The following is a 16,611-nucleotide window of genomic DNA, read 5'->3' as shown; positions in this document are numbered from 1 at the left end:
TGCTCTTGAAAAAATTCACCTTCAGTCCCGATATTAGTTCGAAGCCCCTAAAAATGGATTTGATACTTCTTAAATTTTCCCAACAACCGCTCCCCAAGATAACCGTATCATCAGCAAATTGTAAAATCCTAATGCTCAAGTTTTCACTAATTTTGTATCCTTCAAACCTCCCCAGAACAGCCGCCTTATTAACCAATCCAGCCAGAATTTCTGCCACCAAAGTGAAGAGAAAGGGTGAAAGTGGGTCACCCTGTCTAAGACCTCGCTCCGCCCAAAAATCTGGTGTAGGACAACCGTTGACAAGGACAGACATGGAGCTTTTGAAGATGCACGCATCCATCCAATCACACCATTTGCTGTCAAAACCGAACCTCACGAACAAAGATTTCAGAAAATCCCAATTCACACAGTCATAAGCCTGCTGGAAATCAGCTTTGAAAATGAAACACTCCTTCTTCTCCTTCCTTGCGTGATCGATAACTTCATTTAGAGCCAATACGCCATCTAAGATTTGTCTGCCAGGAACGAAAGCAGACTGGGACGGAGAGATAATCGAGTCCAGAACCTTTTTAACTCTGTTTGCCAGGATTTTCGAGAGAATCTTATACAGGCATCCCACAAGGCAAATTGGCCGGTATTCGCCCAAACATTGAGGATTGAAGTTTTTAGGGATAAGAGCCAGAAATGATGCTGTAATGGCCTTTGGCAGAGTTGCGGATTTATGGAATTCCAGAACAAACTTGAATAAGTCTTCCTCGAGGAAATGCCAGCATTCTTGAATGAATCTGAAATTAAAGCCATCTGGCCCCGGGCTTTTCTCACCACATGAATCCCAAACAGCCGCCCTCAATTCCTCCCGAGAAAAGACCGCAACTAGAAACTTGTTTTCAACTTGTGAAATTCGCTTAGTTACCAAATCACTTAGAACTGGCCTGAATTTTATAGGTTCCTCAAAACGATTTTTGAAAGTTCTAAGGATCTCATCGCGAATGGTCTCAACCTCCTCCACTCTAGAGCCATTCGAACATTGAAGCGAAACAATGTTATTTCTCCTTCTCCTTTCTCTTATAACAGCATGAAAAAACTTTGTATTTTGATCGCCCTCGTGGAGCCACTGTTGTCGCGATTTCTGCCTCAAAAGGTTCTCCTTGAGCCTTAAATGCTTCCAGAATTCCTCATCAGCCACCTTTCTGTTCTCGAATCTCTCCTTATTGTTAATCATGTCGTCATTGACTGGTATCAGATCTGGACAATTGAGATTCTTCACTGCCTCTTCAACTTTAAGGTCCAGCCATCCAAAAGTCTCTTTGTTCCAATTTCTCAGGATACTCCTGAGTAATTTAAACTTCTCCTTCAGCACAAAAGCTTTTTTTCCAACCACCTTAAGGTTTTTCCACTCTTTCTCCACGAAACTTATAAACTCTCCATGTTCAAACCAACAACTGTTCACTCTGAAGGGCTTGGGGCCCCAATTAACCTCATGGGATTTTAACCAAATGGGTGAATGATCTGATATATCCTTTTCTCCCACCACCTGCCCCACAACTTTCCAGTTCACAATTAGATCATCGGATAAGAGAAATCTATCCAATCTACTTCTGCTGCTGCCTTCTTTGTTAGACCAAGTGAATCTACCTCCCATTGAAGGAACATCAGTTACTTCCATGAGATCGATGAATTCATTGAAATCAGTCATGTCAGAGTTTCTGTATTCCAATAAATTCCCTATTCTTTCCTTCTTATCCCTTGTAGTATTAAAGTCTCCACCCAAACACCACCACCCCTCCCCAAATTTACTCTTTAGAGCCAATAGTTCAGACCACAGTTTTCTCTTCAATTCTAATGAGCATGAAGAGTATACATTAACAAAGTAACAAACCTGGCCCTTGTAACTCGCGCATAAACCCAGAGAGCCTTCAGTTTTGAAACTGAAAATAGGGGTAATAGCATCCTTCTTCCATATAGTAATAATCCCACCCGAGGCCCCAATTGAATCTTTAGCCGACCATTCCACTGTTTCATTGCCCCAAAGACTAGCTACAAACATATCCTTGACATTCATCGTTTTGGTCTCCTGAATGAAAACCATGTCAGCTTGTCCTTGACTTATCATCTGTCTTAGCCGCCTTCGTTTCATAGAAATTCCACACCCCCGAATATTGAAAGACATTATATTCATGACACCACACTTTTCTTCGCCTTCCTCTCCTTCATGCCTTCTATGTCTCTAGACTCCATGTCCCTGATAGCTTGTTTAAAGGATTCTTCTTTACCTCCCCCAGCTATCCCGAGTTCAGAAAGATCGTTCCATACCTTGCTTGCCATGTCATCCTCTACCTCCCCCCTCAGACAACCTTGTGAAGAGCTTGTTCCTAGTTGAGTATTAGCGCACAAAGTAGAACCTGCTGAAGATTGAGATTGTGCCCCTGATGTTTGTAATTGCTCCCCTGCTGAAGAAATTGACTCCCCCCTCGCCCCTTTATCGGAAACCCTAATCTCATTGCCTTTGGGTTTTTGCCTACTCAACACCGTGAAATATGAATTAGCGATTCTGAAATCACCAGAATTCGCATCCTCATCATTGATTTCTCCCTCTTCTGGAACATTGTTGGGTGGTTGTTTTTGTGTCTCTCTCCTGCCCTGGGCCACAGCTTCATCAAAAGAACCCGACCAGCTATGGGCTTTGCTAACCTTGTAGAGATGGGCTTTCTTTGTTTTGTTTTTACTCTTGGCCCAATGGCCCACTCCCAAATCTGAAAGAGCTTTTTGATCCCCTCCACGCCGCGAGACAATATCCCACACACCTGTTTTGAATTCTCCCTTATTCTCTTTATTTGTATCTGCCAACACCTTTTTCTCTTTGTTTGCCTCGGGACCAATGAAAACGCTTTCCTGTACCTTCTTTTCCAACGTCTGCGTAATCTTTCCCGCCGCTCTATTCTGCACCACAGCCTCCATAGAGCCATATGCATTTAATGTTTCCTTAGCCTCCACACGTAACCCCTGTATCACCTCCCTGATTCCAGGTTGGGACTCTTGGACAAAGGACTCATTCCAAAACTCATCGGAATTGTTCTCCTCCCAATCCCTGATCTCTCCGTCAGAAGTGTCATCGGACTCACCTCTCAGATCCCTCTTGACTTCGTGAGAAAGCACCGAAATCCTCATTGGCCCGTGAACATCTTCCACCACCTTAATCCCAAAAACATCATTGTTTATTGAGATGTTGTATGTTTCATTTAGGACCAAACAATATCTAGTTCTGACGAGGATTCTAGCAACATCCAGATTTTTGAGCTTGGTTGTTTGTTCATCTGCACAAACGAAGTGTCCTATCGGTTTCATCATAAAACTGAATATTTTTGGGTTCCAGGCATGGCAGGGTAGTCCATACACTCTGAGCCAGGTTAACCTTTCATTATCAATATCCTGAGGACGCCACGGCCTAATTTCTTGAAACCACTGATTGATCCAGTCTGGAACCTCATTGATCAGAGCTGCAATTTCCCCCTCATCTCTTTCCTCCAAAAGACACAAGTTTGCTCCCATCGGAGTAACCTTAACACCGAAATAACCTTCCATGTTAAAATACTCCTGCAAATTATACGTCACGCCTGGGTTCTCCACTATGCCTACAAAAGCTTTACGAAACCTTGCCAAATCTTCCTCCTCTAAGTTGTATTCAAGATGCACGAAGGGTACTTTCTTCGCATGTTCTAGAGCGTTAGCCCTACGGTGATCTTTGCGTTGGTATATTTGGTTTCCTCTCACTGCCTGAGCATAGGACAAAGATTGTTGGCCATTTCCACGTTGAAAACCGCCTCCCTTCTTATTCCCCAACGTTGCATGTCCTTCATGTTCTTTCCCCTTGACTGTTTCACGTCCAGAATCCCGTTGAAAGCGTGGCAAGTTCGCGTGGATCTTCTTGGATCCTATCATGATGTTGTCCAGCTTGATGGCCATCATTCTAGCATCCTCCACCCTGAAGAATCTCACAAAACCGAATCTTTTTCCTCTCTTATCTCTTTTTGGTGGTAGAATGACTTCATCAATCTCTCCAAATTCCTTAAAAATCGCATACATTTCTTTTGCCCCGAACTCATCCGGAATTTCAGTAAAAAAGAATGTTGTTGTGTCCTTCTCCGCATCCGCCTCCCGCCTCCTGCCTCCTCTATCTTTCCAACCCTGATTGCCACCGATCCTCTGTTTCCTCCTATAGCTGACTTGTTGCCATTCTGCTGCTTCTGGCCTCCTATTCTTGAACATGGTTGACGTGCTTCTTGCTGTGTTTTGGGTTTTGGCTTCAAGTGCTTAAACAAAAAGGTGTATTTTAAATCAAAGTCATGTGGATCCAAATATTCATCTATTAAAGGAGAGAGAAAAAGTTGAAGAGATTGTGGTCACCATTTCAACTCACAGATACAATCATCTCTAGAAGTATGGAGGAGAGAAAAAAATCTCTCACTCACATTATCGCACCTAGTAAAATATATAATTGGTATCAATTCAATACTTTTGGGTATTATCATTAAATTATATTTGATATTTGTGAAGTGATTAAGTATTAATGTGATTAAGTTTTAATACAAGTATTATTTTCATATTTTTGCACTAAATTTTTCACCCGCAAACTCTGAAAAACCCTCAACTATTCATTTTTTAAAAATCGGTTGAATTTTTGTTTTAAGTATATTCACCCCATCTAAATTATTTTCCCACTCCATATTCTCACTCAACAATTCTCAAAGAAGACATTAAAAGAGCCAATTGTTTCGCCTTAAAGGTATCCCTAAAAGTTGAACGTTGAAGAGTCGACCTACCGACGCTAAATGAAGCGTTGCGTCGGAGGCAACAAACATATTTTAGTGTAGTTTTAAGCATTTAATTAGTTAAATCAATAAAAGGATCAATCTTAGTTGAAAGAGTTGGAAATGTAGGTACCTAATAAACTAAAAATAAAAGAAAACAAGTCAGAGGGGGATGAAGGCCACCATAGCAGTGACCATCGTTGTGAGCAAAAATGTGAGAATGACTGTCGTCCTAAGCATAAAAAGAGAACTGGACCCCCGAGTGGCTGACGGTCTGGTCGTCAGCCAAGATGACGGGCGACATGAATTTGAAAAACGTGACCGTTCCCACATCTTGAGTTAGGGGTGGACAATCGATCAATTTGGGTTGGTATCGGGCCTAAAACTTAAATTCGATGTAAACCGCGGTTTAATGATCCAATTTCAACTAAAAAAATCACGGTCTTCGTCGGATTCGATTAAATCAATTTAGCGGGTAAGTGGGGTGGATTTTATAGGTTTAATATTTATTGGAATAAACACATTAAAATAAGTATTTTTTTTTTTTAAATTTCACATATTCATTTTTTAATTGTAAAAAAAAAAGACAAATTTTTAGAATAGTTCAAGAATAATTATTTTAATTATTGATTATTATTTTTATGTGATAACATTTTTAATATTATTGACATTATTTTGGTCATTATCACACTTTAAACTACAAACTAAATAACATTCAAAATTTTATAGTGCATGTTCTTATATTATTGTGATAGCACAACGTTATCATTAAATTATAAAAATAATAATAACTTGACAATATTGTGAATTTTATTTTTATAATATGTTGGTCTTATAATAATAAAAATAAATAAAATAACAGAAAAAAGGATATGCACTGACAGTGAAAAATGATTTTACACTGTCAACCAATCACGACCATGTTAAGTGCCAAGTCACACTGTTATTTTTAAAAAAGTTATATGACGTGGCTGATTGATGAATCCCAATTGGATGATAGTGTAAAATTATTTTACACTGTCAATCACTACCTTTAACCTCATAAAATAAATATTAATTGAGTTCGGTCGGGTTCGATTGTTGACGGATACAAAATAATATCTGAGCCCGACCGAAATAACCCTATAATACCAAAATTAAATAACTAAATCAATCTGACACTCAATCCGACCCGATCCGATTGCACAAAATAACCAACGGGTCGGTCGGTTTGAATCGTGCGGATAAAATTTGTCCACCCCTAGCTTGAGCTATTAACCGTCTGATCGTCAACGTGGCTGACGCTCTTCAGCACTCCTGGGTGCGAAATCCCAGGTTTCGAACACTGATAAAGCCAGTCCATCTTCTTTTCAATCAATCCCCATCATTTCACTTTATTGAAACATTTGAATTTCTCTCTCTTTCCTTAAAGTCAAAAAACTTTAAACCACCATCTTCTTCTTCATTCTCCACACTCATTCACTCAAAACTTCTTCTTCCTAATCACTATTAAACCTCCATTAAAACTCAAACTCAAAACCTTCATTTTTCATCCAAAACCAAAAACAAAATTATTCCACTCACCACTAACATTCCATAAACACATCACACTACTCAAAATCAGAACTTTCACCCTTTTACAAAACCTACCGAAATCCCGAAATTCACCCTACCACCACCATGAATTTAGTGGCGGATCCCGAAGTTTAGATTGGTGGGGAAAGTGTATACATTTTTATAAAATAAATTATTATAATAACAAAAACTCAAATACATAAAAACTTATATACTATATTCCCGTCTATTAATTGTTGAAAGTAATTCCTTGTGTCGAAATAGTTTGTTCGACAGAAACAAGGGAGTGTCGAAAACATTTGTTTTAGATCTAGATAGATTTAATTTAGATTTAAAATAGATTAGATTTGATTTAGTTCCAAAATAGTTATTTTGCGCTTTTATAGTTTTGGGCTTTTGGCTTAGGGAGCAAGCTAACCTAAATCTATAAATATGGAGTAACCCTTATTATTTTATAATCAAGTCAATTGAGTTGTATTCAAAGAATTTACAATTGCAAGTGAATAATAAAGTTTTCCATATTTTGTAGGCAGAGAGTTACTCTGAGAAATCCTAATATCTTTTCTTCTTTAAATTTCTTTTCTTTTTTCATTGTTATCGTGTGACGACAGCAATCTTGTTCATCAAAATTGATAGAAAGTCATCATAGGTTTTGGTGGATTTCTAACATCTGTATCAAGAGCTTCGGTTTATCGATCAAGGGAAGAAGAAGAAATTCACGATGGTGGTGAATTATGGGAATGGAAATTATCCAGCAAGTCTACCAATTCTGAAAGTAGATAACTATGAGAACTGGTGCAAACATATGAAGATTCTATTCAGGTGTCAAGGTCTTTGGTATCTTGTAAAGGATGGAGTAGAAGACGCTTCAGAAGAAGAAAAGAAAGAACATGAAGAATCGAAGAAGAAAAGTTATAAAGCAGTCTTTATAATTCATCAATGTCTGAGTCCAGACAACTTCGAAAAGGTTAGTGATTTTGAATCTGCAAAAGAAGCTTGGGAGATTCTTGAAAAGTCTTTTGGAGGCGCAGAGAAGGTGAAAGAGGTGAGGTTACAAACTCACAAAAGAACGTATGAATTGCTTTAGATGGAAGATAGCGAAAGCATAACTAATTTCTTCACCAGGGTTACGAAACTAGTGAATCAAATCAAGATATGTGGAGAAGCGCTAACAACAAGAGCTGTTGTTTCGAAGATCTTGAGGTCTTTGGCCCCTGAGTTCGACCACATGGTGGTATCCATAGAAGAGTCGGAGGATTTGTCGAAATTGACAAAATAAGAGCTTCAAAGGACGCTTGAATCTCATGAACAACGAATGGATGAAATAACTGCAGGAAAGTCATAGAGTGATGTGGCTCTGCAGGCTCAGTCGCCAAACGAAAAGAAAGGCAAAGGAAGTTGGAATGGAAATAAATTTAGAGGTGGCTACAACAATTCGACTGGTCGAAGTCAGCAATAAGGAAGCTGGTCGAATCAGAGAAAACCCTCATACCAAAGCAACCAAGAGCGAAACATGGCGAAGAGAGAAAGGTGTACAGGCTTCATAAAGCCCTGTATGGATTGAAACAAACTCCAAGAGCTTTGAATAAGATCTACAGTTTCCTAAGGGAGAAGGAATTTGTGAAGTGCACAACTGAACATGGAGTATATGTAAGAAGAAGCAAAAATAAATTGCTTATATTATTTCTTTATGTTGATGACTGGTTAATAACAGGTAGCTACAAGAAAGAGATCGAAGACTTTAAAGGTGATCTCAGCAAGGAATTCGAAATGTTTAATCTGGCGACATTTCATATTTCCTTGGCATAGAATTCTACAAGAGTAGTAGAGGTTTGATGATGCATCAAATAAGATATGTAAGTGAAATTCTCAAGAGATTTGAGATGGAAGAATGCAACTTGACTTCGACACCTGCAAAACCAAGACTGCAACTGTCGAAAGATGCCGATGAAGATGATGTTGATCCAACCCAGTACAGAATACTTATTGAGTCATTAAGATACCTTTGTCATACAAAGCATGGCTTAGCATACAGTGTAGGTATGGTAAGTAAATTCATGGAGAAGCCAAAAGTATCACACCTAGCAGCGACGAAGAGGATATTGAGGTATCTAAAAGGTACGCTCAACTATGACATTTTATTTCCTACAACTGATAAAGGAAAAGAATGCAAGTTAGTGGGATACATTGATTCGAGTTGGTGTAGTGATGCTAAGGATAGAAAATTCATAGTAAGATATGTGTTTATGCTAGGTGGTGCACCAGTTGCTTGGAGTTCGAGAAAGGAATCAGTAGTGGCATTATCATCATGCGAAGCAGAGTACATAACTTCTTCTCTTTGCGCATGTTAAGCAACATGGATGGTGAACTTGGTCGAAGAGATAACAGGTAAAGATCATGGAGCAATTACCATGAAGATCGACAACATGTCGGCTATCAACCTCGTGAAGAATTTGATAACGCATGGTCGAAGCAAACACATCGAAATGAGGTTCAATTATCTTCGAGAGCAAGTAGCTGATGGGAAGATGAACTTGGAACACTGCAGAACTGAGAATCAGATTGCAGACATCATAATGAAGGGAGCATAGGTCGAAATATTCAGAAGACTAAGAGCTATGATAAATATTGATAGCTTAGACATAATGAATTAGGTGGTGTGTTGAAACTAATTCCTTGTGTCGAAGCAGTTTGTTCAACAAAGACAAAGGAGTGTCGAAAAGATTTGTTTTAGATCTAGATAGATTTAATTTAGATTTAAAATAGATTATATTTGATTTAGTTCCAAAATAGGTATTTTGCGCTTTTATAGTTTTAGACTTTTGCCATAGAGCAAACTATCCTAAATCTATAAATAGGGAGTAACCTTTATTATTTTGTAATCAAGTCAATTGAGTTGTATTAACAGAATTTGCAGTTGCAAGTGAATAATAAATTTTTCCATAGTTTATGGACAAAGAGTTACTCTACAAAAATCCTAATATCTTTTCTTCTTTAAATTTCTTCTCTTTTCATTGTTATCGTGAGATGATAACAATCTTATTCATCAAAATTAATAAAACTTCATCATACGTTTTGGTGGATTTTCAACATTAATTTTTATATTTTGAAAATATTTAATAGTATTTTTTTATTAAGCCTATTAATTAATCATTTTTCAGTGATTACCGGAACTAAGCATAATCAAAGTTAACTCATAAAGCTTACCCAAAAAAAAGTTAACTTCATAAATAAATATATTATTGAATATAGTATATACTTTTTAATTTTCATCAAGATTTTAGAAGGATAGGTGATCTCATTTCTACTTTAAAATATCTAAAAATAATAATCTTAGTAACAGAATAAAATATTTAATTAGCTATTTTTCTTGATGGTTAAAAAAAAAACCAAACTTCCTATTTTTTGTAGTGATGATTGATTTTATTTTACTAATTAAACTAAGAGATTAATATCTATGTATTTTCAATGTAATCTTTTATACATACATAAAATCAAATCACTATTTGATTTTACATTGTCTATACATAAACATTAATCTTTAAAACTAATTGAACATATAAAATATTTTTTTCAATAAACACAAAAAAGTTATTTGCAAGTTTACAATTATTAAAAATAAATAGAAGATAAAAATAATATTAGTTAAACAAAATTAATATCTTTAAATATCATACTTTAAAATGAATGCATTAGTAAATAAAAATTAAAAAATATTTCACTAAAAAAACTAGATAATGTTGAACTAAATGCAAAACTTAAAGTAATACATACCGTAAAAAAATAAATTTATGATAAGTTTATATGTGTAACTAGTAAAGCTAATTTATTTTAATGGGGGCTGATAAAAGTAAGAGGAGTATTATCAAATGAACTTTTCATTTTCTCGTGGTGGCTCAAGCCCCCAATGCCATACACATAAATTCGCCCTTGCATGAATTTCAAATTTTCAAAAAGCCTCCAAGAATAGAACAATTTGATTATTTGGAAATTATTTTTATTTTTAAAAGTTGTTGATTTATAAGTATTAACAACTTGTTTACAAATAAATGTTGCTGTCAAGATTTGAACCCTGGACCAACAACTTCCTTAACTCAGCTAACAAGTGTCAACTGAGCTACCCCACCCACCCAGCTTATTTGGGAATTGAGTTCAAGGACGAGACACATAGGAAAAGGTTCGAAGTACTAGCTCAGCGAGACATTTCTCCGACCAGGCACGCTGACAATTCTTGTCTGAGAAATTTAGGCTTATATGATAGTGTTAGCTGGATGTTTGATAGGATAGGTTGGAGTCACTTTCTGACTCTACAACACCTAACCTATGAAGACTCACACTTGAGTTTCCCAGCTCGCTTAGTTATATCTATCATAGGAGATGCGACCAAGGTTTTGGAGGGACTATTTTTAGGTTGTTTATTAGAGAGTATAAGTTTAACCGAGATGAAATTGGTAACCTGCATCATGCAGTTGCAATTTGGCATTGTCGACGGGGTTCCCACTGATGGACCCTACATGCTTGAGTTTGACTCATTCTGGCAGCGGCTGATTGGGGAACTGGCATTAAGTATGGAAGGGAAGAAATCTTCCTGCATTCATAACCGACCATCAGCTACTTTCAAAGTCTTAGCGCATAATATCTTTGGCCAATGCGACAAGGCAGGAAATGTGAATATTGAAGAATTATATAACTAGTGCCTGCGCTGATGTTGAGGAGGACACTGGGGATACTGATGTGGAGATGGATCAGAGAGAGCGACTCTGCACCCCAATCTGTCACGTTCCCATTCCTACCGCATGTGTCCCCTCCGCGATACTAGGAGGCAAGGCGCTATCACGTGCTAAACTTGCAAGACCAGATGATTTTAATTTGGATTTATTGCTTTCGAATTAGGATTTCCATGCTTTTTAGTTTAGGATTATAATTCTGATTTTAATCCTAATATACAATTTGTATTAAAAAAACAAAGTAAACTGAAAAACACAGCCATGGTTCTGGTGAATGGCACTTCCAGAATTTTCCATCTAATTGTGGTCTATCAGACTTCATTTCAATCAGTATTTTTCTTAGTCTATATTTGTATTTGAATTGGCAGAAATTTAAGCGATAATATGAAAGGGAATGAAAAATAAAAGCAATATTAACAGAGCTCAAATGCCAAAGTAACACAACAACAATCTTCATTTTCATCTTATACACAGCCAAATAACTTGCCCTTGTAATTGTAAACAACAGTAATATTAACAGATCTCAAATACCATGGTATCATTATGCTACTGGTTTCTAATTTTGCATTTCATCACAATATGTACAATCAAAAACTTCAAACTTGGCCATTTGGTGAAACCGGCACGTTCATGCTGCAAACATTGTCAGTCTCAGGAAGATTTCTAACCTCATTAAGAATCCTATTAAGTTCTTTTGTCAGTTCTTTGCGAACATAGTCAGATCGCTCCTTTGTAATGGATGACTCCGACAACAAAGTTTCAACTAGAGATTGATATTCTTGAAACCATTCCCTACCAATAATACTTTGGTTGTTGTTATGCTCATCCTCGACGGGTAAAGAACATTCCCTACGCCATCTACTTAAATAGTATTTGTCAGGAAGATGAAAGTAATTCTTTATTACAAGTACATGAAGAGCATGTCTGCATAATATCCCTGACGATTCAAACTCTTTGCAAGAGCAGTGTATCTGTTCTTCTTCCGCCAACCATATCACGAACCGATCTCCATCCAACCTTTTGAAGTGTCGTATAATATACGATCCATTGGCCATTTCAGATGTAGAGTATTGCATTGCCAACAATAACTCTTGTTGCAAAGAATTGAAAGCATAGGGTGTGAGGATGCTCCGCGCATGCTCTTCTATTGGTATGTAGGTTCTGAGATTAGTATATTGAGTTTCGTCATGTGATTGATGCCGGAAATTTGCAGAAATACCAACCTGCCACGGAAATGTCATAAGAGCATGGTTATCAAATCCAGATTCAAATCATAAATAAGAACACACCTACTTCTGAATTGTAAATCAAATCAAATCATAAATAAGAACACACCTACTTCTGAATCGTTAACCCACATACCTGTTCAAAAAAGCTACGCAAACATGTATGTTCAGTGAAGATCCCTTCAAAAAATGCATCTATAGACTTGGAATAAGCTGTTGTCGCCATTTGAGCTAAGAAATAACCTCTTACATATGATTGTGCCCAGGAAGCTCGAACCGAATACAGTAAATCGATATGTTTATCTGAACCAAGTTCAAACATAGAAATCATTTGGCTCCATTGAAGTTCAAATTCTTCTGTATTCTCAATTTGAAATAACGCATTGAACTCTGATTGAAACTCTACAATGCGAGATCCAAGAGGAATAGAAAACCAACTATGTACCTTATTCAAAATATTCCATAGTGGTATGACATGTTTAGTTCCTTGAAATTCGCTTCTAATTGCATCCCCAAGACTAGGGTCAAGATCAGATATAATTGTTTGTGGACATCTTCCTCTCATGAACCGGAGAAAAGTCTGTATTTAGGAAAAATCATCGTAAGAGGAAAATTTATGAAAGCACAAGTAAAATCTCATACAGATTATGCTAGTAGTAGTAAACCTGTAAAGCCCATGAGAACGATTGCGGTGTTTCGTCTTGGAGTAAAACACAACCGAACAAAATTATTCTACCACAATTATCAATACCAAACCACACTCCAAAATGCAATCCATAAGCAACGGATCGATAAGAAATGTCAAAATAAATCACATCACCAAACAAAGCATTCGCATTAACAGAATCACCATACGACCAAGCTATATTTTCAACTTTCTCATTCTTATCGACAGTAAAATCATAAACAAACTCAACATCACCTTCTTTCACAGCTTTACACACCTCAAGAAGCTCCAAAACATCATTTTCTCGTTTCTCACTTAACATCGCCTCGTTCTCTTGAACAACCTTCTTGCGATTCTGGACAAAGTTCCTCACATCCCTTTCCAAGAACGGCAAATGCCCACCTTGAATCCCTTTTTCCAGCTCAAGCATCTTCACTATCCGATGTATCGGAAACCCAGCTTTCGAAAGCAACAATATCCGCTCTTGATCATCCTCGTGAATCTTCCGATACGCAGGTAAAAGCCGCACCTGATCATCTTCCAAAAGCTCATGATTATGTACATTACTAAACTGCACAACAACCCATTGGCAAACACCACCATCCATAACCTCCTTAGACAGATACATTTTCGCATCACATCCGCACCTCACCGATTTCCTATCTCTATGATGCTCACCGTTCGCCTTCTTCTTCACCGGTGCAAACCCGGATCGATAACAAACAAAGTCGCGCTTGTAAACACCTAACTGCGGGCTAATTCTAGATCTTTCTTTTCTAATAGAGAACCCATTCTTCCTAGCGAAATTACCGTAATATTCAAAAGCTTCATCATCAGTCCTAAACACCATTCCAACATAAGGGGTAATGATAGCTATACAAGAAGATGTTTTATCAGGTTTCACTGATTCTGGTGTTGTGGAATCCTCTTTAGTAACACCCTCTTGTGTAATGTAACACTTCCAATCTCCACAAGGACATTGTTGCTTCCGAATCCATAGGTTTTTCGAGGGTAAATGAGTCATTATTCTACATGAATAGAGCGTGAAAAATTCTCAAAAAGCTTACTTTAAAAATTTATTATAAAACATAAAAATTTAGCGAAATTGCAGAAACGGAATAGGAAGTGGAATTGCGAAAATTGGTGAATATTGTGAATTACATACCGGAGATACGGAGAGAGACACTTGTTCTTTGGTTCTTCTTGTTTCACAGCTCAACTAGAGATTCACTGTAAAAGAAATCTAAATTGGATTTTCATTTTGGGGATTATTAATCGGGGTATATGAACTACACTTTAAGCCAAAATTGGGGATTTTTTTCTACTAAAATTTGTATACCTTTTTCTTTTTTTCTTTTTGTTACAAAAATTGAGTTCATTTTGTGAAAAAAAAAAAATTTGGCTTCATTTACCGGCCATTTAAAATACACTTTTTTTTTAATCCATTTGAATAAAAAGAAAAAAGAAAATTTCTCATTTACATTTATATAGAGTGAAAAACACATATGAAAATTTTATTTAAACGTTGGGATTTAAAATGTCAGAGGTTTTTCGGATATGCATAACCGAAAAACCCTTCATATATATTTTTCCATCTTCACTATTTCATTCATTCTGTTCCACTTAAAAAACTCTCTCCAATACTTCAATCATTTTGAATCAATTTTTCGTCTTCAAACCAAGTTTCAAGTGGTTGATCATAGTAAAGAGAGCCTAGAAAGCTACAGTTTGAGGTAAGTTTCCTCATTTCATCTCTTATTTCCTTGCATTGGTGCTGATTTGTAGAAGAAGAAAATTGTGTTACTTCGGATATGCATTAACCAAAATCCACCAAACTTATTTCGGAAGTGCATATCCGAAATAAGGTCTGTTACAGAATTAGAAAAACACTTTTGACAGAATGTATGTTTTATGCACATATTAGGTATGGTGCATCCCGACAACATTGCCAGAGATGCAGTAGAAGTTCTGGAGGAGGTCAACGAAGATGCTAAGCCAAAAGAGGTGAGCGACGGTGTTAAATGCTTGTCATTGCAGTAGATGTTTGGCCACAATTTACAAATGAAATGACTTTCACTTCTCGTCAACATTTGCTTGAGTGGATCCAAATTGAAGCTGGTAAAATTGGATTTGGCGTTATGATAGCAAGGTCCGACAATGACAATAGTAGAAGGCAAGCATTTGTTGTGATGAAATGCGAGAGGGGGTGGGAGATATGTTCCAACAAATCGGAAGTTAAAACATGATGACACGGGATTGAGAAAGTGTGTGTCTGTTTAAGTTGCGCGTACCTTGTAGGATTGATGGTTTGTGGCATTTTAGCGTCGTTTGCGGACTTCATAATCACGCATTGGAAACCAAGATACATGGGCATCCAATTGTGTGTCGGCTAAGTTGCGAAGAGAAGGATTCTATTTTAAATTATCGATAATCAAAATTGCGCCGAGAAACATACTTGCCGATTTGAAGCGAAAAAGACCAGAAAATGTTTCAAATATCAAACAGGTATACAATGAACGCTACAGACTGAACATTGCGAAAATAGGTCTGAGGTCGGAAATGCAACAAATTTTGAAACTTTTGGGTGATAAGCAATACGTTTCAAGGTACAGAGCTTGTGAGGACAACGTTATTATTCATGACATATTTTGGACTCATCCCGAAAGTATCAACCTGTTCAACACATTTCCAACCGTCCTTATAATTGATTCGACGTACAAGACCAACAAGTATAGGCTTAAGCTTCTAGAAATGGTTGGTGTGACCTCTACGGACAACACATTTTCGGTTGGATCCGCTTTTTTGGAATGTGAGAAAGAAGATAACGTTACATGGGCATTGGGAATATGCAAGACTTTTTTGGTTGATCCACACAATATGCCTAGTGTCATTGTTACTGACCGAGATAATCCCTTATGAATGCGACTAGTATCGTCTTTTCGACATCAACTACATTACTTTGTCGGTATCATATAACAAAAAATGTGAGATCTAAGCTCAAACTCGCGATTGGCACGAAATAAAAAAAGGATGACAACGACACATCATTAAACCCGGTGTTGTGGTCGAGAAGATAATGGGTGCATGGACGGTTATTTTAAATTCATGTACCGAAGAGATGTATACGAAGAATATGGTACAATTCAGGACATTGTGTGTTGGATATCACGATTTTCTAAAATACGTTGAATCTATTATCCTTGAAAAGGTGAAAGAGAAAGTTTTATGCACTTGGACGGAGCAAGTTAGACATTTGGGTTGCACAACATCCAACCGATTTGAATCCGCACATGCGGCGTTAAAGAAATAGTTGGGTGATAGCAAGAGGGATTTTTGTAGGGGATGAGACACGGTGAACCAAATGCTACAAAATCAACATAATGAACTTCAAACATCATTTGTTCGGAGCAAGACTGGAACACTGGTTAAAGGGAAACACTCTCTACTCGCAATTGATTTTCAACATATCCCCGGAGGGATTGAATTTTATTTTTAATAAAGCAAAGCAGGCAGATATGAAGGGTCCAAATAGTTAGAAGTGTGGGTGTACAATTAGAAAAACTTACGGGCTTCCATGTGCTTGTTTAATTTCTAAAAAGATAAAGTTGAATTCCCCGATACGCATGGAT

General features: G+C 37.1%; 1 protein-coding gene across 1 annotated transcript; it reads right to left on the bottom strand.

Annotated features, from left to right (window-relative positions):
• Nucleotides 1-11,384: 11,384 nt before the first annotated feature.
• Nucleotides 11,385-14,330, bottom strand: LOC131637433 (putative protein FAR1-RELATED SEQUENCE 10). Its single transcript, XM_058908019.1, has 4 exons — nucleotides 14,148-14,330; nucleotides 12,981-14,010; nucleotides 12,452-12,895; nucleotides 11,385-12,312 (listed from the first exon to the last, which is right to left on the bottom strand). Exons 2-4 carry the CDS (start codon nucleotides 14,004-14,006, stop codon nucleotides 11,686-11,688), a joined length of 2,097 nt encoding a protein of 698 aa, XP_058764002.1. The 5' UTR covers nucleotides 14,007-14,010; nucleotides 14,148-14,330; the 3' UTR covers nucleotides 11,385-11,685.
• Between the last annotated feature and the right edge of the window lie 2,281 nt (nucleotides 14,331-16,611).

The sequence above is a fragment of the Vicia villosa genome, unplaced genomic scaffold (assembly GCF_029867415.1).
Source record: "Vicia villosa cultivar HV-30 ecotype Madison, WI unplaced genomic scaffold, Vvil1.0 ctg.001992F_1_1, whole genome shotgun sequence".
NCBI classification, from domain to species: domain Eukaryota; kingdom Viridiplantae; phylum Streptophyta; class Magnoliopsida; order Fabales; family Fabaceae; genus Vicia; species Vicia villosa.
This window is presented reverse-complemented; position numbering and strand designations above follow the sequence as displayed.